Source organism: Columba livia, chromosome 5 (assembly GCF_036013475.1).
Source record: "Columba livia isolate bColLiv1 breed racing homer chromosome 5, bColLiv1.pat.W.v2, whole genome shotgun sequence".
Lineage (NCBI taxonomy): Eukaryota > Metazoa > Chordata > Aves > Columbiformes > Columbidae > Columba > Columba livia.
Window position 1 is genome coordinate 39,331,944 of NC_088606.1, and position 23,287 is coordinate 39,355,230.

At 41.8% G+C, this 23,287-nt stretch overlaps 1 protein-coding gene across 3 annotated transcripts in view; it reads left to right on the forward strand.

Moving 5' to 3' along the window:
• Window positions 1-3,539: 3,539 nt before the first annotated feature.
• PAPLN (papilin, proteoglycan like sulfated glycoprotein) overlaps window positions 3,540-23,287 on the forward strand; it is a 57,344-nt gene continuing 37,596 nt past the window's right edge. For 2 of the 3 annotated variants that reach the window (XM_065064504.1, XM_065064505.1), the window contains exons 1-2: window positions 3,540-3,581; window positions 15,366-15,428. In XM_065064504.1, coding sequence (XP_064920576.1) covers window positions 3,555-3,581; window positions 15,366-15,428 — 90 coding nt within the window. In that variant the 5' untranslated portion in view covers window positions 3,540-3,554. Of the gene's footprint in view, window positions 3,582-4,446; window positions 4,763-15,365; window positions 15,429-23,287 lie in introns of those variants that run through there. The other variant, XM_065064506.1, reaches the window with a different exon arrangement.

The window sequence follows — 23,287 nt, forward strand, 5'->3', positions numbered from 1 at the left end:
AAAGCCCTGGCTTAGGGCATCTGGAGTTATGTACCAGTAACCCTATTGATACTGGAGTCTGTTCTCCATGTATCTTACTCCAGTTCGCATTACTGGCTTCAGTGGCTGCGCGCTGTCAGACAACGATGAAATTGTCTCTCTTAGTAGCAGGATCTGTACAAAAGCTGTAGAGGGTGAACTCCTCTGCATGAGTCCTTAGCATCTGAAAGAGTTAATGATTGGCCAGGTCTCTGGAGCAGGCAGAGACCAGTGCAAGAGTTACTGCAAGAGGCTTTGATGCAGTTAGGTTGTACAGTAGAACTCATCAGTGTCTAATATACTTTCCACTAAGGACTGTCTCCTGGGTGTGAAATGGAGCTTCTTTTCCTGAAGGACTGGCAAGAATTTGTTTCATGTACTCAGAGGCTGTGATTCAGAGGGCTAAATGACATGCCAGTCCTGCAATAATGAGTGAGAGTCTGGGAAGAATGGAATTATTGGTGTGATACTCAAGTCTGAAAAAAGCTCAGTTCAGATTGAATCAAATTTTACTTTTCTTACTTTTCTTTAAAAAATAAGAACAAGTTCAGTGTGTCCAAAGGTGAACTCTTTTCAGAGTGAGCTGAGGCCTCCTGTTTCCAAACCCTTGTGCAGCTGATGGACAGAACGATATGCTGTAGTGTCTCCAGTAGAAGCGAATATGGTTTGCCATCCCAGAGGCCCTTATTTCTCTACCTTGTCATTCAATCATCAGCACACTTACCTGGGATGTCAGATTACTGTTCAGCACTACCTTGTGCTCAGAAGAATTTGAGCATATCCCCTGAATAAATGTCCCTGAATAATACAGGCTGAAGTATTTGAATGGCTCTGAGTTTCCCTTGATTAGGCTACTACACTTCTCTAGGAAACTGGATATTAATCTGAAAGCAAAGCAAGGCAAACGTCCAATTTTTAATCATGTGACCTAACCATAACATCACAGATCCTTACCCTTTGGCTAAATGACTGAGGGGTAATGATCAAGAACACCAGTTTAATGTCTCTACACCATGGTTTCCTGGTCACAATAGTCTCCTGGGAGGTTTAGTTCTCCTAAACAAACTGAGCACAGATCCTTCAGTTCCTTGGGTGAATAATCAAGCCGCTAGACCAACTTCTCTTCTGGAGGCTTTGTGAGCCTTGTCTGAATTTCTTGGATGCTGCTCAGGGGGAGGGGAGAGGAGGTAGAAGAGTTAGGAGTGAAGTTCCCCCCCGGGAAGAAGGAGGGGTGGGGAGAAGGTGTTTTTAGTTTTGTTCTTATTTCTCTTTAATTAATTTCTCTGAAGTCAAGTCTGTTTTGCTCATGACAGTAACTGGTGAGTGATTTTCCTGTCCTTATCATGATTGATGAGCTTTTCCATTATATTTTCTTCTGCTGTCCTGTTGACGATGAGGAGTGATAGAGCAGCTTGATGGGCATCTGGCAACCAGCCAAGGTCAACCCACCACAACGCTGTGACTGTTAGACAGCCGTAACCAGTTAGACTGGAGCTATGTCCAGTAAAGCATGCAAATCTTTAGAACTTTGAAAACAGCCTCTGGCAATAAGGAATCTTGGTAGGTTTGTTTCTGTTAAAGGTACTTCTGGAGCATAACAAAACAGAAAGCCCAAGTCCTACTACTGACCTCTGGCCATCTAACTGTGGAAATCCCAGTATCACAGCTCCTGTAGAGGTTGCTTCTTTCCAAAAGCACTTCACTGATGGGGTTAGAAGGGATGTCTTGCTCATCAGTATCCATTTATTATGCATTCACCTCAACTGTTTCTTCCTGATGATCACATCTCACCTCAATTGTTTCTTCCTGATGATCACATCAGTGACACCCAGATACCATTTCCTCCAGGTTAGCCAAGGGGGAGAGCTAGTGACCAGAGGCAAATGCCTGTGGTCCTGACTGTTCACTCCACAGTAAACTGTGAGTATCTTCTTAAAAGACCAGAATGGTCTCGAATCAGTGGACTATCTCTCTTTCACTAAATTGTAGGTGTTGAAAACAATTTCAATACAGAGATCATGTTCTTTCTCCCAGAAAAAACGTACACATGCAAAACTCTCTGTGGAACTATAGGGCAAAGGTTTACTTCATATTTGCATTGTCTTTTTCCTGGCATGGGCTGGCCTCGCATTCAGATCCCACACTAGCAGATTCTGACTTTGCCATGTCTCTGCTGAAACCAGGAAGTATGAGCTGGTTTGTTTTGGTTTTTTTTCCTTTTGTTAATAAAGGGAGTTTCATCAATGTTTCCTGTTGCTTAGTTGTGGTAAAAGTCTGGTCATTTCTTGTTTTATTTCAGCATCTCAGGAGGTTATCTATTAAGTCCTCATGGGGTTAAAAACAAATCCAGATGTGTTTACAAAGTATGTGCTTTAATGCAGTAGGCACAGCTGTTTTTTGGATGTATTCTGGCTAGACTCCAGCATGAGCAGTCACATTTTCCCTGTCTCTGAACTCCCTTGTCGTTCTAACTATCAACAAGAACACAAGAACCACAAAAGCACTACTAAGCTCGGTATTTCAATAAAAGCATTAATTGAGTTCTGCTGCTGCGAGAAGGAATTTTAAGAATCAGGTATTTATGAATTCATTTGGAGCTGCGGGTTTTTTGCCTACCAACTTTTGAACCTTTGGGGTTCGATTTTGAGCATTTTCTTGCCAATGATGCAGTCTAAAAGATTTAAACTGATCTGAAAGTGTGGTTTACTCATATAAGGCCAAGGGTTCAGGTTTTGGTTTGATCAAATATCATGAAGCTTAGGATATAACTGTGACATCTGGCAGGATGGCCACAGCCAATGGCCAGCAGAGAGCATAGGCGGGTAAAGAAAAAGCACGTGCTGATGTAACTCCTCTATGATGAAAAAGTTGGGCCTACAGCTTGGCCCAAGGCCTGATTTATTTTCTTAGAAGAAAATTCAAATCTAAAAGGGAAAGACAATTATTTAGGTATTCTTAACAAGGCATCAGCAATGTCCAGTTCTTGTCTCTCCTGACAAGGGGAACATAGGTAGCCATGTCTCAACACCAGCCTTAGGCCCTTTTCTGGGGTGTGTTTTATCTTTCAAGTTTTTGGGGTTCCCCTGCTTCTTGTTGGAGGCGTTGCCATTTTGTTTTGGTTTTCATGTTAGGGTTTATCCTTGTTTATTGTGAACAGAATTGGCTTGGACAGAAAAGTAAAGGATTGCTTGTGTGTGTGGAAAAGATGTGACTTTTATTTGAACTCTGTCCCCTGTGGGATGTGTAATAGTAGGATTTGAGTAGCGTGTGCCTTTCATGGCTGGTTGCCAGGCAGGGATTGACCAGCAGGACTGAAAAGAGCTGTAGGCCCAGAATAAAATCGCTTCTGTGTCACCCAGTGTTCTTTTGAGGCTGTTAGGAACTTTCTATTTTATTTGGAGCTACATGTGTCCAGGCTTGTCAACAGTTGCCAAGGACATTGTCTCCTTTTATCATCTAAAGCAGTAGTGTGGCCGAAAAGAGAGTAGTGATACCAGTTCTGGAAACTTCATTGCACATCTTGGTGTCTTCCTTGGATGATCCAGCACGTGGAATTATATAAGGTAGAAGCTGCATCTTTCCTTCTGAAAGCAAGGTTCTCTGTCTCGTGGTTTCCAATGGACTACTGATGAAACAGGACTCTAAAACTGGAAGGCAATCAAAAAGACTAACCCAAACTTAAGAGCTTAAAGATATTCCCATAATCTTGGAGACATCTGACATAAAGTAGAGTTGAAATGCTTGTAGCTTTTATAATTGCTGGACCAGAATCTATTTTTACAGATCGGTAATCTCTGTGTTTCAATATTTATTTGTTTTACTACTAAGCAGAGAACAAAATTGGGGTAGGAAGGGGGGAATTGTCTGTTTTCAAGACAAAACAATAGCAGCACGTAAGTTGTTATGCAATGATTTCTCTAATATCCACGTGATTAACAGCACAAGTTTTTCCTTGTAATGCATCCAACAAGATTCCTTTTCCCTTGACAGTTTTCTTTTTGTTATTGCTAAATTGTTTCTTCATGGGATTTTTCAGAGGGTTTCTGAGTTACATGGCATTTGTTAGAGGAAAAAATAGAGCAACCTGAGCAGCCATCGTCTTTGGTTAAATTCAGATCTGTATCCAAAGTGCTGGTGTTTTCAGACCTTAGGGATTTGCTTAACTGTGCCTAGAGCCGTATCTAGTTGTGAATTGTGTTTAAGTTCAAACTTTAATTAGTCAAAAGCATATCTGTGAGCTGTGATCCAGGCTTTAATTTTAAAGTAAATGTTAAGTTAAATAGGGTTTTTTTATAGTTGGGAACTTACTGAAAATGAATAGTGAAGTGATCTGTGGATAACTGTCTCTCTTTTGATATGCTGCCTACAGCTAAAATAAAACTAGTTGCAAAGGGCCCCACCCCTGCAGTAACTCAAGGTTTAGAACCCACGTGTGTGTTCACACAGGCTACAGGAGCTAGGAACTATTCCAAAGCATGCATGAGTGCGTGCTTATGACTCTGGCTTTCCCAAGCAAAAGCAAACACTCTTGTGAAGAAACTTCAAGGCTGCAGGGGTTAAATGAAATACAACTCTCCTTTTCCTGTGCAGTAAGGATTAGTAACCAAACAGAAGCTGGAGAGAAGAGCGTTTGAGAGACACTGTTTGAGCCAGAACTATAGGAAAGTGGGCTTTGGAGCTTGGCTGCAGAGTGGTGTCAGTGTCTCCAGCTTTTGCACTCACCTTGCACAGGTACACACAGAAGGTAAGAGTTAACTTTGTATTCTGGGCTGTCTCCTGATCCCTCTGTTGTAATATTTCTTTTCTAATAGTCTTTTCAGTGTTGTTCGTGCTTTTTAAACTTTTTTTCATTTCCCACCTTTTTTCCCTTCATTTTAAAGAGTACAGGAGAGATGAGAGACTGGAGTCCTTATGAATGCAAAATCTTATTTTGTAGAAGGCAGGTAAGAAGACACTCCATGTACTTGGTGAACATAAATCTCTTTCACTCGCAGTTAGGTACACTGAGACTTAATGTAATCAAAACTGCTGTTCCTGACATTATAGGTGTTGGGGAAGCAGGGAGGTGGAAGAGAAAGGCATCAGTTTGATAGGATGCTGGACAAAAGTAGCAGGGATGTTGACTGGAGAAACATAATTTTTGCTGGTAGGAATAAAGCTTGCCCAGGTGCTAAGACTCTTGGTGTCCCCAGTGATGACCTCTGGAGTACACAGATACTTCTCTTCATGTGCTGAGGGGAGGGAGTGCCTTCTAATCTGCTTTGCATTGCTTTCAGCTGTGTGAGACAGGATCCATTTGGGGGCTTCCCCCCAGTGAAATGGTGCTGTCAGAGCCAACAGAGCTGCTTGTGAAAGGGGAGGTTTGCAGGCCTGGATCTGTCACCGCTGAGGAAGCCTGACGTATGAGGCAGGCCAAGGTGGTGGCTTCAGGGACCTGTCCTGGCAAGGAGGTGGTAATGGGCTGGCAGGAGCATGGCAGTGGATTGCCTGATGCCTTGGTGTTCCTTGTGGGTGGGCAGGTGGAGGCAGAGGAGCAGCTGATTTAAAAACTGAGTTTCTAATCTTTGATGAAGGTAACGCCGGTCTTGGAGTTCATAGTTACTAGGAATAACTGGTGTGAGTACATACATTTCTTTAGGTCTGTCTTTAGAGACCCTAACGGGGCTTTGTAAACACTTCTGCTTATTACTTTTGGAAGTGTCTTCACAATACTTGGAGTTTATTTTACCACTTCTGCATTACACTTACAAGTGCCTTTCAACAGGTTCTCTGTAAGCTGGCTTGCCTCATAAATATTTCTCTCCTGGCTTCTTAGAGATGTACCACACTCTGCAATGCCAAAGCATTTCCCAGTCTCTGTAGACAGAGCAGCCATGAGAAACTATTCTTTCTGAGGTGCAACATGTTGGTGAGCCAGTGTGTTTTGCAGACATGTGTTGGACAGCCACATTCTGGACTTTTTGGGACAAATGCTCTGCTGTTACAGAGACCAAATGGAAGTGTTTGTGATGAACAACAAAGGTAGGTAGGACCATTAGGACCATGTATCTTTAGCAATATTTATTCATGTTAGCAAATAACAAGATTAACTTTTTTTAAAAAACAGAGTAAACTTGCTGTCTCTGGAAGTTTTGCTTTTAGCATATTTTCCTATCCAGTATGAGATAACTGAGACTTCTTTTTCAAGCATATTTTCAGGTTCTCATACATTGTGGAGCATCCTGACATCTAGGAGGTGTTTGTTTTTAAAATCTTTTGCTTCATGAGTGTAAATTCTTGATAACTTCACAGAAATGGTGGGGTTGGGGTAGGTACTCTGTAGCATGTGCTTAGTTCAAATCTGTCTACTAGTAAACAGTCTGCTCTGTAGCATTTGAGAAAAGCTGAGTGACAAATCATTTTGAGCTGACTTTTCAAGCAAGGCTGTAGGTTTTTGTTGGCTGTTATCTCTGTGTGTATATATAAAAATAGAGTTAAGTATCAAACAAATGAAATTGTCTTGATTTTAAGGGGAAAGTGGATATCTCCATAGCATTATAGTACCATAATGAAGTTAGAGAATGGATGATCTTGAATGCTGTTGCTCAGTAAGTGCAGTACTTTTTGATGCAGATTCTGTATGTCTCTTTTTGGGTTGGGCTTGGCTCACCCTCAGATCCAGCTACTTAGTAGCCTGGTAAAAGAGAACACTGGTAGACCTCACCTAATGGAGTTGCTTAAGGGATTACTTGCCTCGCAAATTAGGCCCCAAGGTTCAGTTGGCGTCTGTGTGAGTGGCTGTGCCCTGACTTGCTGAAAGAGTTTAGGAAATGGGAACAGAGTTATGTTGTTGCAACTGGTTTTCCTGGTGGTACTTGATTTTGAGCTGAAAGAGCAAATTTTATTCTAAAGAAACACAGGCATTCTGATTAAATGAGGAACGTGGGTGGGAGTGGCAGGGAACCACACACTACAAACCTCCAGTATTGATTGAGGGCCCCTTCTTCTGAGTGCAATGTAAATAAGACAAAAAAACTGTTCTGTGCCTCAGAACAGGTAGGACTTAGGCTGCCAGAAGGCTTTCTCTTTGTTCAGAAGGGTCTTCAAATGTTAATAAAATGTGAACCATCTTATTAGATCATGTATGTACTTTGTGACTCATCCACACAAAGCAAACAAATAGCCTTTTTTATAAGAGGATGAGAGCTGCTGTTTTGTAAAAGATCAGCACCTAGAATAGATAGAATTACAATTATGACAGTCCTCATGCTTCATGTTATAGGTTCATCATTAGCTGGGTGAAGGGGAAAATGTTCTCCTAGTGGCATATTGATGCTCAGTGAACTACAGAGGAAATAAGTTGCTTTGCTGTTAGGTCTGTGGGAAGAATTATACGAAACCGATGATAAACCCCTCAGTGTACCCAGTGTAGCTACTGAGCCTAGACAGTGAAGGATGATTGCTCTGATCCAGTACAGTCATATGCAGTTATGCCCATAGTATGATGGACTTGTCAAAAGAACTTATTTCACTGGAAATTATACTCTGCTGGATACAGTTTCGCTGTCTCATTTTTTAACACTTCTGGTTCCCAAATGTGATTTGTTGTGGTCCAGTTTTGTCTTGAATGATGAATAATAATGATTACTAGATGTCTGAGGAGAGACTTCAGGAGGATTTGAGTGGGTAGCTACTCATATTCATATTCAATGTACAAACCTCTGTTCATGCTTTCTCCCACAGTAACAAGCTCACCTCTTTGACATGCAGACAAGACGTACAGAAAACAAGTACCATCCACAGATTGTTTATTTCTCTGCCTGGCCCTTAAAGTGGTAACTGAAGGCTCTGGTTTAGGCATTTGTGGGAGAAACCAGCTTCAGAGTAAAGAACCCATTTATTTTTAGATCACACTGTTGTCATTTTGCTGTGATCACACAGTCGAGCATGTGCTTCCTTTGAGATCTCTCCAGGCACTGCAGTGTGATCGCACCCTCCTAAGATCATTTCTTATGAAGTTAATTTTTAGTGACAGATGAAAGATGCTAGGTCTGGTATCCTTGGAGACAGCAGCCCTAATTCCACTGCTTCATAAGTTTGTTAGCCAAAAGTTCCAGGTTTGTTTTTTTTCTTCATTTCTTTTGCAGAGTAGGCCCACTGACTTCTCGGGGGATGGAATTCCTGCTTCATACTGCTAAAGGTGTGTCTGCAGCACAGTCAGTAAGGGTGATTCCTTAGGGAACAGATGTACCCACACAAGTGTGGCCTGCTTGGCATTTTTACAGATAGATACAATTAAAACTGAGTTACTTTTTTTAAAAATTTTTTTTAAAAGCTATCTGGTTCCAAAACCAATGTAGAGACGGCCACAATCAAAACCCACATGAGGTGAATATTCTCATGTTTTCCCACCTATGTTATTAGTCCTGGAGCAAATTTATTTGGAGGTAACACAGGTGTTCCTTATGAATACTACAAGCATACTGTTGAATGTGGTGCTAGCAGCCTCTTGGTGAACAGAGATGTAGATCTTTAAAACAATGCAAATTATTTTCTTCCTCTTTTCAAGTTTCCTTTTGAGATCACAGTATTTTAAAATTGTTTTTAAACCCCTTGCACAAGTCAGAAGACTGCCATATGTATATTTATGATGGAGTGAAGTTAAATGAAATTGGAAGTAATTTTACAGCATTGAAACTCTTTTCCTAAAGAATTCCCCGGAATTTGAATTGGAAGGGATTAATCTCAGCTGGCTAACATTGAGCAATGCTCACTGTTGGGTAATGTATTATTTCAGATCAGGCAAAATAAGTCATATAATTGAAGCTTGAGCTGTGACAGGACAGTAGTAAATGTAAACGGTTGTTAGCTATTCCTTTTCAATTATGTTAGTGTTTGAGATATTATATCCTTGTCATGTATTTTCCATAGGCAGTGTATGGCTTTTTATTGCGATGTTAACTGTCTAAATTACTCTCTGTGCACTTGTCTTTATCCCTATGTGCTCCCAGATTTAATTAGCAGCTAAGAACAGTAAGGCTACCAAAATAGAAGGCAGAATCCTGTCTTTACTCCTTATAATAAATCCCTAGCTGCAAACCTAATAGTGGAACACTGGCTGCAGAAAATTGAATCTTGGCTGATACTAATAGGTAGACAGAAAACTGTCCTCATGAAATACTGTATTAGCTCCTGGCATAGTCACCACATATACTTGGAAGATGGTGCTTCATTGACCTAAACCTTAGACACTTCACTGTGGATTTTGGAGAGTGAGATAGAAGCAGGTCAGCCTCTTCCCTACCCCCAAGTAGGGCACGGCATGAAGCCTCACTAGAACTTCTGTCTGATCTTGCTCTTACACCTGATGATTTTTCAGTTACGGTTTTGTGTGATTTTAGCATGTGGATTAAAGCTGTGTGACAGAGGCTGCTACAGCTTCCTCAGGTGTTGCTGAACTTGGCATTGCTGTAGAAGTCCTCTGTAGAAACATTGTCACTCTGAGTCAGCCGCATTAAGTGATGGCCCATTGAAGATTTCTGTGCCTGTCACGAATCAGGCTGAAGGCCGAGATGAAAGCCTCTTGATAGAGCAGTCAAGAAGATGCTTGTATGGTACCTCTGCTCAGTTCTCCAGCCAGATGGTGCTCTGCTGCTGTGCTCATTAGGAAATTTTTGTAACTTTTTTTTTTTTTTCATTTAACAAGGTGAATGTTAAACTTTCAGCTAGGATAACTTTATCTTTCATAATGTGCAGAATATGGCTGAAAGTATATCTCAGCAGGATGAATTTATTGATGGAGACTCTTCAACTCCTAACGTGTATTTTGAGTAAATTAATAAATCTGGATACCAGTGGTAAAGATATCTCCTTGAAACTTCTATTTGTGCAACTTGTGTCATGCTCTTCTTTATTTTCTCTCCCACTAAGCCCTTCCAACCTGTCTTGTTTTTAAACACATCTTTATAAACATTTATCTGTTGCTTTGTATATAAGCAGCTCTTCATGAATGTGGCTCATCCTGTGGTCAAGGCAAAGGAAATTTGGCATCCTCCCACTTCAACAGGAACGTGCACACTAATTGGCTTATCTGCCCTAGCCCAAAGGACATCAGGTCCAGGATTTTCTTTGGAAAAATGTCAAACAAAACATGGTTTACTGTAGTTACAGAAGAAAACAGGCATATTAAGTATCTTGCATGTGACATCCTTTGCCTAAAGGGGTGATTAGTTTCTTGGTTCCTCTGGGCTGTGTGATGTGGTTCTCCTGCTCTCCCAGCTCTGCTCCCAGCCTAAATGAAAGGAGCTTTTTCCCTACCCTGGATCTTTGCTCCATGGAGCCCCTTTTTCTCCTCACTTTCATCTCATCTTTTTGCTGTTGGTATATATTTTCTCTTTTTAACTCTTCCACCGAAGGCTTAAAAGGTACTTCCCAGTAGACAGGGGAAATAAAAGGAAGCTGGAACTGACATATGCTGCATGTTTGAGTGCAAAGCAAAAATCATAATGTCTTTAAAAAATGTAATAAGTCTAAAAGCTAAAAGACTTTGCTTTGAGTAAATGGCTAAAAAAAATTATGCCAATAGATAACTGGGCAAAATATTACCATCCTTTCTGACTTCCCACCTCCTTCAATAAAACTTCTGAAAATACAACAGCTGAGTGAGAAATGATGTGTTAAAGCAGGTTGGAGTTGGGAGTGGAGGAACAGGAAGGAAAACTCTGGAAAGATGTGAGCAGTGGTATCACAGTGGCAACTTCTGTCTTAGTGTTGGACGTGCTAAACTTTCCAATAAGTAATATCTATCTATATTGCAACAGGCAAATATTTATTGCAGAGGCAGCCAACCTGTGGTTCACAAGCAATGCAAAAGCAGCTTCTGTGTCAGGGCTACCTCAGATGGGAATAATAGATCTGTGTTGGGTAATTCAAATCCTCAGCTGGGAGACAAAATGAGCTTTAGGGACCTGCTGAAGTATCGCGAGGTGGCTTTGCCACTCCCAGAACAGTCCCTGACCCACAAATGTGGTATGTGTCTTTGGCCAAAAGATTATTTAGGAATGCCATTCACATGCAAAAGAAGACTGGTCTGATAGGCTAAACAGAGGAGAGCCATATTGGACTGGCTGTCAAATTATTTTGAAAAAGAACTGAGAAAAACCCAGACCAATAAGCCTGTGAGCAATGGAACTCATGAAACCTGTGCTCTTCTGACTTTGTGATCTGATTCTGTAGTGTCTAAACATCTTAAGTTCTTGTTTAAGCAAGGCTGGATTATTTGTAACAGCTTTCAAGTTTGGATTCCCTCTAATTGGGGAGAAAAAAAGTCATCTGAATGGGTTAAAAAATTCTGACGTGTCTCTCTGTCCTGGCCTAGTATTATCTCCCTCAAACAAGTTTAATTTATGTTTAGGAAACCTTGAAATTAGCCAACTGATTCAAAGTTATTTTTACATATATATATATATATATACAGGCAATGTAGATGTTGTTTTCCTAGGAACATGGATGTTTAGAGGCTATTTGTAAAAGAGGCCAAGTTTAAGTAAGCAATCTTGAACCTTGCTTGTGCACTGGAAGGTGGAGTTTGCGTAAATAAAATAAATACAGGAGTCATTAAAACTGTTCTTGATTCTGAAATGTACTCCTTGTCTTAACGAAGATTTGATTGATCTTGCTAAGCCTGTATGGTCCTGGACAAGAATTTGCAACTAATTTTTACAGCAGTTCATTTCTGGCTCCGTTATAGAGAAATCTCCCTGTGACTTTTCTAGACCTTCTATTTGTTAAGGCAAAAGCTTCTTTCCTGAGTGGGTTGAGTGTTAAGCCCTGAAATAAGGGTGCTTGTCCCAGTTTCCAGTTGTACTGGAGTTCTTGTCCAGAGTTATGAAATTCCAGCCATTTCCTTTGTGGTGCTTTGGCCCTTCTGTCCACAGTGCCAGGGAGAAGGAGGTGCTGTGGAGGCAGTTCAGAAAGGGCACTAGAACATCCTGAAATTTCCACAGTATATGAATGGATCCATACTGTTTTGGAATAGAAGTAAGGGTCCTGAGCTGTTAAAGTCAGAGCCAAGTTTGAGCTTTTCTTTGTTCAGAAAAGCGTGGGCCAGCATCTCTTAGTCCAGCATCTGGGCTCTTTTTGACCCAACTTACAGATGGCTGGAACCAGTCATCACTTCAACCCTTTTATTCGTCTACCCTGAACGGTTAATGCCAGATGTGACTGGCTAGGCAATTTGAATCTCTTGTGATGTATGGAACAGATACTTCAGCTGGGTACCCCACTAGTTCTGGTTCAAGGTTCTGGTTGTTTGTTACTTACTGTGAACTGATTCTCATAATCTCTCTCACTGAGCTAACTTCATATTTTAGCACTATGGCAGGAATTTCTCCGTGTGAGCTTTCCAGCAGCTGTTCCATATCTTGAGCATAAAGTCACCATTTCCCCTTAGGCCCTGCTGCTGTTTCGGGGTGGAGGGGGTGGCGATGCTGCTCTAGCACACAGTGGGAAAAGGGAGCTGGGGAGGGTTGAAAAGAGCTGAAGAAGGGCAGGAGGCACAGGGAGCAGCAGCTGCTGTTGTTTTGCAGTGCTTTCACTTGTAACACTGTCCTTTTCATTCCTTCCCCCACACACCCAGCCTTCGGTGAGAAGAACGGCAAACAAACAGAATAAACATATGCTGATGTATCCCAGGTCCTACAAGGAGTGAAAGAGCTGTTAAATCTGGAAACAGAACTTGACCTTTTTTCAAAGGCTTCAGGCAGATTCCGCAGTCCCATCTGTGTTGTTCCTGGTTAAAAGGAAGGCAGAAGGGATCAATGCTGAATACAAAATCTGAGGAAGCTTTTAAAATAACAAGTTTGTTGAAGCTCAGAGAATCAGACATGAGATTTGTTCTGCAGTGGGGGACTTAATAGAATACAGAAGGCCTTGTTCTTCCTTCTGACCATCCTTCCTGGAATCTGTTGACTAGTTTAATAGGGCTGGATGGTCTAAACTTTTTATTGTGAAATTTGAGCCAGATGTTAGACATATGACTGCAGTTTCCATGCAAGTGCGATACCAAAAAAATACAAGTGAGCACCAGAGCTGTAACCTCTTGCTTCTTTAATGCAGGAGATTGTCTCAACCATTAACTGCTGTCTCTAGTTGTCTCCTCACTGAATCTTTTTATTCCATCTGGCTGAAAACCTCCACCAACCTGGTGAGATACTTCTCTAGTCTCTTCTCCTGGAGCCTCGTGTGGTTTGGGCCCAGCTCCCTCTCCATCTCTTGGCTCAGATGCCAGGAGGGACTGAGTGGGCAGCCCATTAGTCACAGAGCAAGGCTGCTGGAGCAAGGCGTGCGACTTCCACAGCTATGTCTGTGAACCTGGCAGGGGCTGGAAAGGAAGACGTGAGAGAGACGAATGCTGGAGAAGAGAGATTTTTCTCTGGGCAGTTGGAAGAGGAGCTTATCAGTCTCAAAGATTTACCTCAGTTTGACACCAACACCATTCAAGGAAGACACTGTTTTTACAGTGCCCTTTGCTTGTGGTTTGAGGACATTATAAGCTGCTTCTGAAAATCTTTGTGGTTTGTACATGCAGAGCTTGTGGCAAAAGGGTCTCTCCTGACTGTCTTTATCCCATGAACGTGATTTGGCAGTTGAATAGGCTTGTGACACAGATCTAACATGTTTTGGCTGTTGGCCTCAGCAGCACAGAGATTGTATTTGGCCTCTTGTGGATGGCATCTCCAAGTTGTTCCTTCGTTGACTTGAATGGGAGGAGAAGTAGTAGCATGTGTGGGTGATAGAGAGTACATAGTCTTCCCTCAGTTTCTTAAGAACAACTAACCCAAAATTAATGGAAGCCTAGTCATATAAAAAGCTGCTATAGCTTCGTTTTCTTATGAATCAAATGATTGGTGCTCAGCATGTAAGGAGAGAAGCTTACCAGTTCTTGTTTTCCCAGTTTCATTTTCCCTGTTCATTACTGTTTTGCACACAGAATTTTGTGCACCTGGATTTTCAGCACTCAGTGGCTTTTACATCTGAAAAGAAAAATATTAAAGAACAAGTTTTCATTCCCAGCACTGTAAATGTTCGGAGTGTCAAAATCCATGGTATATATGGACTTATGGAGTTTAAATCAGCTGTGATTCAGTGAGGCCTCGCACTGTAAGAAAAATGGTTGCACATCATAAAGTAACCTGAAATACACAAATACTAGATCAAGTAGGTTTTATTTTGGGTCTATTTTGTTTCTAAATTGATATTCTTATGCAACAATTACTTTATATCAAAATTATCATTGCTGATAGTGATATGCATTCTGTATTTTGGATTTAATAGGTCAGACTAAAGGAGTTTTATATGAAGTTTTACTGTTAAAACAGATGTTGTTACAATGACTGATGAGGGAAACTATTCTTCCTTGCTGCTTTTATGCATTCTAAAAGGAAGATTTCTCTATCTTTCCTTTTCCCAAGCTAGAAAGAAGCTTAGACTAGGTAGAACTGTGCTAGGAATATCTAATCCATCTCTTCTTTCTGGGCTCAATCAACTGGTCATGAGGTCATGAGAAAATGATCACAAGAAACAGGCAATCTCTAGTGGCCAAAGTGTCTGTGGTCGCAGCTGTAAAAGCTGGTGAGTGGTGGTTGGTGTGGGCCTGGTTGCTGCAACTCAAAAGATGAAGAATAAAGTAGCGATGGGCAACGCACCAATGAAGTATTGTGGTCCCAAATGTGCATAAAGCCCTGATTTTTAGGAACTGTTGTATCCTGTTGTATGCTGCCCTACCAGTCTCTGTGGCTTGATATCCTTTTGAGCTCTTCAGAGGGATATAAAGACTGATGGCTGAATCTAGCTATAGCTGTCCATGGTGACCTGTAGGATTTTAAACAAGCAAGATCACATAAAGACAGACATGAAGCTTCGCAAAGCCGCACAGGATGAATATAGAACAAAAAGTACAGAAATGTTAACTGCAGAATTTCTTACCTTGGGTTGGTTGAAATCATGAAAATCTTCAAGTATTTTATCATATGTATATGTAAAAGGGTGGGAGGGCAGACATGCATCAGCATGCATCTTGCACTGTGCCCGGGGATGGTGTTCTCGTCATTCCAGAGGAAAGTTCAGAGAAATATTTTCACTCCATAATTACATTCCGGCTTTATGTGCAGGATGATTTGTCTTTGCAGTTGCTGTCATCTAATCAGGGAGTGTAGTGATAAAACCGTTTTTCTTCTCTCACCTTGATTTTAGTTCTCACCTTGATTTTAGTTCTACCTTTGTTTATACTGTATGGTATTTTAGCTTTCCCACTGTACAAGAAGCAAAGAAGCAAGCAATTCTGATCAATAGTCTTTCTGTTCCCACAGGCAGAGATGAAGAACGTGTTCCTTCTGCTCCTGCTAGCAGTGATGCCACCTTCTGCATTTTCGGTAAGTAAAAGCTTTTCTGAACACTGTTATGAAAAATGAAAGACAGTTCTGCTAAGGACTGTCAACATCTACAACTCAAGTGTTTTGTAGAAAGTATTCCTGAAAGACCTAATAGGTCCAAGTCATTAGGCCTGCTGTGGTACATGTTTTGAAAAATCTTACATGGCAATTAAACAACAAAATTCTTGTAGTGTCTTTGTGTCTGGGGTGTCATCTGCTTCAAACCTACAGAGAATTGTCACTTGAAGTAAAAAAAAAAATGGGTCTTTGGTTAGCTGGTTTTTCCTCTTTTCTTTTGTCTTAGTGGTCTAAGCCACACAGTTTCTTTACTGGGGGAGATAATCTTTAGTTCAGCCAATTTGATTTTGTCAGAAAAAGAACACAGCTATTAGGAACTGGGGTTCCTCATCCTTTCTGAGAGAAAAGTAGGGTCTTTCTGAAGTAAATGCAGTCTGAGAACAGTTTCTCTGAGTTTAACTTCAATTATATTAATTAGTTGGACATCTGAGGTAAAAGGTGACCTGCTGAATAGAGTGGAAGTGTTAGCAAAGGAAGAAGTGTTATGTTTGTTAGGTGTAAAGGAACAGAGAAGAGGGGAAAAGAGCTAATTATCACCTGGAGTAAGTGTTTTGTGGGAGTAGTGAGAAACTATAAATATGCCGTTAAAATTAATGAATCCATAACTTCTGATCTCTAGTATGATTACGAATTTCTGCTCCCGGATTCAGCATTTGCGAATGCTTTCTAGGCCTTCTTTGAAGATCAGGGATGAGAGACCAGAAGTCAAGCAAAGTTTGTTAGTCATCATAGATTTCCTTTCTTACAGATGGAAATAGGCTGAAAGAAGATCTTAGTAGCTCACATCTAATAGAAGATGGAGTTATATTTTAAAAGAACGAGAAACATAATGCACTGTACAATTAATCTGTTCGCCTGCCTATCTCCCGCCTGGTGAATTTTTGGAAGGGAAATAACTGAAACACCCTGCAACTGTGAAGGCTGACGTAGCATCATAGCATTAGACTATCTCCTGCATGCAATCAGTAGCTCCTCTAGAAGGCACGCTGCGTGAAAGGAGCAGGTTTCGCTTGGCCACCATTTAATTTCAGTTTCCCAGACATGCTGGATCTGTCCAAGCCATGAGGCAGCAGAATGATCTGGCAGCACTGAGCACTCACTGTGGTAATTCTCCATTTTTCTTTTTGGGAGGGAAGAGAGAAATGGTGTTGGCTTCACATGGGCCATTCCTTACCAGATGCTAATGCAAATAGGCTGGACCATAGCAAGAGAGGATCAGATTCTAAGAGCTGGAGCTGGCAGGACTGATTGTAGGGATGCCAATGCAAGTCTGTGCTAGATCAGACTATACACCAAAAGAGTAATTGGGCTGCCTGAACTCCCACAGGCAGGACAGCACTGGAGAAGAAGTGACTGCACACCTCTGTTTCACTGCTGCAGAAGTGGTAGCCCTGCTGCTATAAATGCAAATTTTGTACATCTGTGATGGGAGAAAAGAATGGAAGAAGAGGATGAGACTGAAAACAGAGGCAGGGAATGCTGCATGATTGGAAAATAAGTTGGAGAATTGCCGTTCTCCACTCCTTTAGGGCTTCACCTGACATGGCAAGCTTATTAAAAAAATAACTTTAATCCATGTCAAATGGCATTGAAAAGGTCCCTTCCCTGTGCTGTTCTTTTGTAATTCCCAGTGGCAGAGGTGTAAGAGATAGTCACATAGATATCCTCACATTGATGGAGAAACACTTCCTTTCATGTGTTGTACCATGTCTCTAAGAAATTGAGGCTCTGTCACTTTAACTGTGCTGAATACTCGATCCAGAGCAGCCTTGTAGCTGAGAGGGCAGTGCTTGTTTCTTTTGGTATCAAATGAGCTGCCAGTATAGCAGCCCAGGGGTAGAAAGGTGGGTCACCTCCAGCTGTGCAGTGAATAGTGCATACTCCGGGCAGAAGAGGGTGATGGTGGGAGAACTAGAAACAGCAGAAGCAGCACAGATGAGCATGTGTGGGTTTTATTCCAGAATGAACTGCCTACCTCTTAGATCCACCCTGTCCACCGATGCAAAAAATGATTGCTTTTCAGACACCTTTTGTCCCAGAAGCAGGAAAGCGTGAACTTGAAAACACATGGACCAGTGGTGCTAATGGGAGTACAGCTATAAACATGTGAACTGCAGGCTTACGCAAGGCTGGAGAAGCTGGGTCTACAGGGATTCATGTCTGCTTGTGATTAAAGGACATAGGTTGATGCCTGCAGTTTTTTATCTGTTCTGCCATTTTTGGAGTGGAGTAGCTGAACTTGGTTTTATTTTATTGATTGTTAGGCTGGGGAAAGCAGCAAGCAGAATAAGGGCAGAAATGTTGACAGGGCTGAGCCATCAGGAGCAGCTGAGGCTATTGCCTACATCTTCTCTCTGCTCACAGTCTGAGAGCGGCTGATTGATCTGCCAGACGTGACAGGCAGCATTAAGGAGCAAGAGAAGAGACTCCTGCTTGTTAAAGCTGCTGGCTGCTGAGGATTTCCTGCCTGGGGTTCCATCCTTAGTGGGACCAACTAAACTCTTCACTTCTTTCCGGCTAGAATATGGAACTGGTCTTACCACACAGCACCTGTGGTGTCTGTGCCTTTTCACCAGGCTTTGAAGGATCTGGAAAAGGAGGTCACCCTTTACTTGTGGCTCCTTTATTGTTTGCACTATGGTAGTACTAGAAGGTATAGCTGGATGGTCAGGAGGAGTTGTGTTTAGGGGTTATACAAAAAGAAAACAAAGATGTCTCTCCACCTTATACCCTAGCTGTTAAAACAGACTGAGACAGAATAGTCTAGAGCAATTTCAAGTCATCCTGTTATTGTTTTCAGGAAGGCTGTGAGCAGCGGCAATAATGGAAAATGCCAGGTTCAAGTGTTTTTGTCATGATTCCCCCTGTGTTTTCAGAGAAAGATAAAATTATATGGACAGAGCTCAGCCAGTTTTATTAATATTACTGCTGATAGAACGGTGCTTCTGGTGATATAGGGAAAAAAAATTCTGAAGGTTTTTCCATGTGAATAACTTCTATTATTGTTGCGTGCATGTATTTGGCGTGATTGTGTGTGTGTGTTGTATGCTTTGGGGTTGCTTTATGTTTAACAAGCATGACATTAATCAGATTTCTCTCTGCCTTAATTTATTTTTTTCAAGTGTGACTTCATACTAGCAAATTTTTGCATCTGGAATTCCTTCTTTCCAGGTTGAAAATGTCTTATCTGCCCACATCATGGGACTATTTCAAGGGAAAGTTGCTCATCAGGAGAAGAGTTTTGTTTAAACTTTTATGATCCATAGGCATTCTCCTGGAAAAGCTGGCAGCTCATGGCTGGATGGGTGTACTCTGCAATGGGTAAAGAACTGGCTGGAGGGCTGGGCCCAAAGAGCTATGGTGAATGGAGCCAAATCCAGTCGGTGGCTGGTCATGAGTGGTGTTCCCCAGGGCTCAGTATTGGGGCCAGTTCTGTTTAATCTCTTTATCAATGATCTGGATGAGGGGATCAAGTGCACCCTCAGTAAGTTTGCAGATGCACCAAATTGGGTGGGAGTGTTGATCTGCTGAAGGGTAGGAAGGCCATGCAGAGGGATCTGGACCAGTTGGATCATTTGGCTGAGGTCAATTCCATGAGGTTCCACAGAGCCAAGGTCCAGGTCCTGCACTTGGGTCACAACAACCCCAGGCAGTGCTACAGGCTCAGGGAAGAGTGGCTGGAAAGCTGCCTGACGGAAAGGAATGTGTGGGTGTTGATTGACAGCCAGCTGAACATGAGCCAGCAGTGTGCCCAGGTGGCCAAAAAGGCCAACAGCATCCTGGCTTGTATCAGGAATAGTGTGGCTAGCAGGATTAGGGAAGTGATTGTACGCCATACTGGTGATGCACCACCTTGAATCTTGTGTTCAGTTTTGGGCCCCTTATCATAAGAAGAACATTAATGTATTAGTGAGAGTGCAGAGGAAGGTGATGAAGCTGTTGAGGGTCCTGGAGCACAAGTCTGATGAGGAGCGGTTGAGGGAACTGGGGCTGTTTAGCCTGGAGCAAAGGAGGCTGAGAGGAGACCTTATTGCTGTCTACAACTACCTGAAAGGAGGTTGTAGCATGGAGGGTGTTGGTCTCTTCTCACAAGTACCAAATTATAGGACAAAAGGAAATGGCCTCAGATTGTGCCAGGGGAGGTTTAGACTGGATATTAGGAAAAAATTCTTCATGGAAAGGGTTGTCAGGCATTGGAACAGGCTGCCCAGGGAAGTGGTGGAGTCACCATCCTTGGATGTGTTTAAAAGGTGTTTAGATGAGGTTCTTAGGGACATGGTTTAGTGCTAGAGTTAGGTTATGGTTGGACCCGATGATTCTGACGGTCTCTTCCAACCAAAATGATTCTGTGATTCTATGATTAGCTGATAGATCATGTCCAATACTCATATTTGTTCCTAGATTGTACTGCAGGAGTGCTTAAAGTGAAGGCTGGTCTGAGGCTTGGCTGAAAATCATATTCAAATACTTTTCATATGGACAGTATTGCTTTCTAGGACTTTGCATTTCTAGGTTAAAATTATGGTTTAAATTTCTTCTAAAGAAATGAAAATTGTTATTTTTTAAACACTGTTAATCTATTGAGTAAACTTCTAAACCGAAGATCTGACAGAAAGGGAAAAAGGTAGAGAAGGACCTCAAAGTTAAGGTCATACAGAAACAGTGAAAATTACTGTGAGGAGGGAGAAAGAGGAGGAGATTTCATTAAGGTTCTTATTGAGGAAGGGTAAAAAAACATGCACAAGAATAATTTGGCTGGGTGGGACCAGTTCATTTTGCCTTATACCCTGTCTCCAGCTAAGTCACAAAGACGTCTAGAAAAAACTATAAAAAGAATAGTAAGTAAGTACATTTTCCCCAGTACAATTCCAGTCTCCAGTTACTTGTAGTTTACAAACCCTTTGAGTGGGATATGACTCTATTTCTCTTGCTTGAATTTGGTCAGTGTCTCCTTGAAGCCATATAGACTTCCAGCATCACAGCGTTTCTGTCATAACACCAAGATCCAGCACCTGAGTGGTATAGATCAGCTCATATGTAATAATTTTGTTTGTTAGGATATGATTTGTGTTTTGTCTTCTGCATCACTTAAGTTACCTACATGAAATTTCAACTGTCATTTTAGTTACAGGTCACTTATACTGTAATGTCTTTCCATAGTTCTTTGCAATTTATCTCTGATTCCCTATTGTCCTTTATAACTCTGAATTACCCTTATCAGCTGCCTTCATTGCTTGTGGATTTGGTGTAGCTTATAAATGTGTTGAGCAGTTCAGGTTCCTCATGGAATTCTGCTGTTAATGTCAGTTCTTGCAGTAGATGGAGATTTCACTCCTACCTGGTTTTGTCTCTGGGCCTCCTGCTCATCATTCATGCAAGGACTTTCTTTCCAGCTGCTTAGCTTCCTTCAAAGCTTTAAGTGTTGAAAACGTTTTGGAAATCTGAGTGTATCTGACAGGTTACCCTTGTTGACATGTTTGTGAATCTCTCAAAGAACTGCAATACTGTTAGAAGGATTTGCCTTATAAAAAAATCCTTGACTTTTTCCCAAATATACTGTATTTATGCAAGTGCCTGTTAATCTTGCTCTTTGTTATAATTTCTATTGATTTATTAGTAGATGTCAGGTTTACGCTATGTGGTGTATAGTTTATAGAATAGTTTGGTGTGGAAGAGGCCTTTAAAGGTCATGTAGTCCAACTCCCCTGCAATGAGCAGGAACATCTTCAACTAGATCAGGTTGCTCAGAGCTCCGTCCAGGCTGGCCTGGAATGTTTCCAGGGACAGGGCGTCTACCACCTCTTTGGGCAACCTGGGCCAGTGTTTTGCCACTCTCATAGTAAAAAAATTTCTTACAAATCTAAATCCAAATTCTTCTAAATCTACCCTGGTTTAGTTTAAACCCATTACCCCTTGTCCTATTGCAACAAGCCCTGATAAAAAGTTTGTCCTCGTCCTTCTTATAGACCTCTTTTAAGTACTGAAAGGCCACAACTAGATTTCCCCAGAACCTTCTCTTCTTCAGGCTGAACAACCCCAACTCTCTCAGCCTGTCCTCACAGCAGAGCTGTTCCAGCCCTCTGATCATTTCTGTGGCCTCCTCTGGCCCCTCTCCAACAGGTCCATGTCTTTCCTGTGCTGAGGGCTCCAGAGCTGGACACAGGACTCCAGGTGGGGTCTCACCAGAGCAGAGCAGAGGGGCAGAACCACCTCTCTTCACTTGCTGGCCATGCTCCTTTTTATGCAGCCCAAGATATGATTGGCCTTCTGGGCTGCAAGTGCACATTGCTACCTCATGTCCAGCTTTTCAACCACCACTACCCACAAGTCCTTCTTGGCAGGACTGCTCTCAATGCCTTCATCTCCGAGCCTGTACTCATACCAGGGGTTGCAGTTCCTTGAGTTCCCCTGGAACCCTTTTGTAAACTGGTGTCAGATTTTCTAGTTTCCAATAATCAAATGCCAAGGTGGTTTTAGCTGAGAGGCTTGCCTATTAGTATGTAAGAGTTTATCCATTTCAACTTGAGTTCCTGGTAGGTCCCTTGGATAAACGGCTTCTGGTGACTTCATACTGTGTGTTTCATCCATATTTCCAAATAAGTTTGGGCTCATAAAGTTTTCTCACAATCCCCCTCTTTGTGGAGTTTTCTGAGTGTCCACAATTTCTTCCACAAGGATTCCAAGAATTAATTTGACTTCTCTGCAGTGGCTGTATGTATTTAGAGAGCTCTTTTTATAGCCTAGTCAGTTCCAGGCCACCCAGAGTCTCTGGTATGCTTTCCATTTTGGAAAAGTAGCTGTTATCTACTCTGCTCACCAGCCAGCAAGCCAGCACAGTCCAGTGAGACAGCATGTATGTGGTTCTGCAGGGGTGAGGGATGCACCGTGTCCTGCCCGGCTGGCAGGAAAGCAGGGAGGTGGAAAGCGCCAGGTATATGATGGGACAGCCCAAGAAGAGGCAGAAGAGTGACACAGAACACAGGGAACATGAAAAAGAATTGGGAACAATGAGGGAGTGGGTTAAGTGATGTAGGGAGAACCTAAAGTGTTTTGAGGAGATGAAGGCATCAGGGAACTGAGGGATTTTAGCGGATTTGTTAGAGGGGATGTGCTAACAAGCCATGGCCAGGGTGATATAGGGGAATGAAAAGAGAAATACCCAGTGAGTGTAAACCAGAAGCCAGTAAAACTAATGAAGCCTTGGGATTTTTTTCCTTCACTTTGTGAAGTGGTTTGTCTTAATAAGACACTCTCTTCTTCTGTCCCATTTTGTATTTCGCTTCCTGCCATCACCATGTTGTTCACTTTCATTCCTGTTTTTCTAGTTTTGCTCAAATGCAATTCTTTGCTTATTCATTATTCATAAAAATAGTACTTGGCATTCTTCACCTTCAAAGCTCTTTGCAAGCCTGCTGTGTCTGAGCCAAGAACAATGGTTAAGACAGAATTATTAAAAATGCTTTGCTGATGTGGTTCCGATTCATTCCCTTGGGTTTTTTTGTTGCATTTTCAGCTAATAGCATAACCAGCTGCAGATGGATTTATCTTGAAAACACATATTTTGGAATAGTAGCATATATCTACATTATAAATGTGTGAGATATACTGATCTTTTTTCAGCTCCCTTTCAATTAAGTGTGTGTTGAATGACACATGTTTTGCAGGGCTTAGCAATATGGAAACATTATAGGTGGTCATCATTGTAGTACTGGGTAGGTCCTCTGGATATAGAAAGGAGAAATAAATTATTCATGTCAAGAAAAACATGTGTTCTAAGGCTA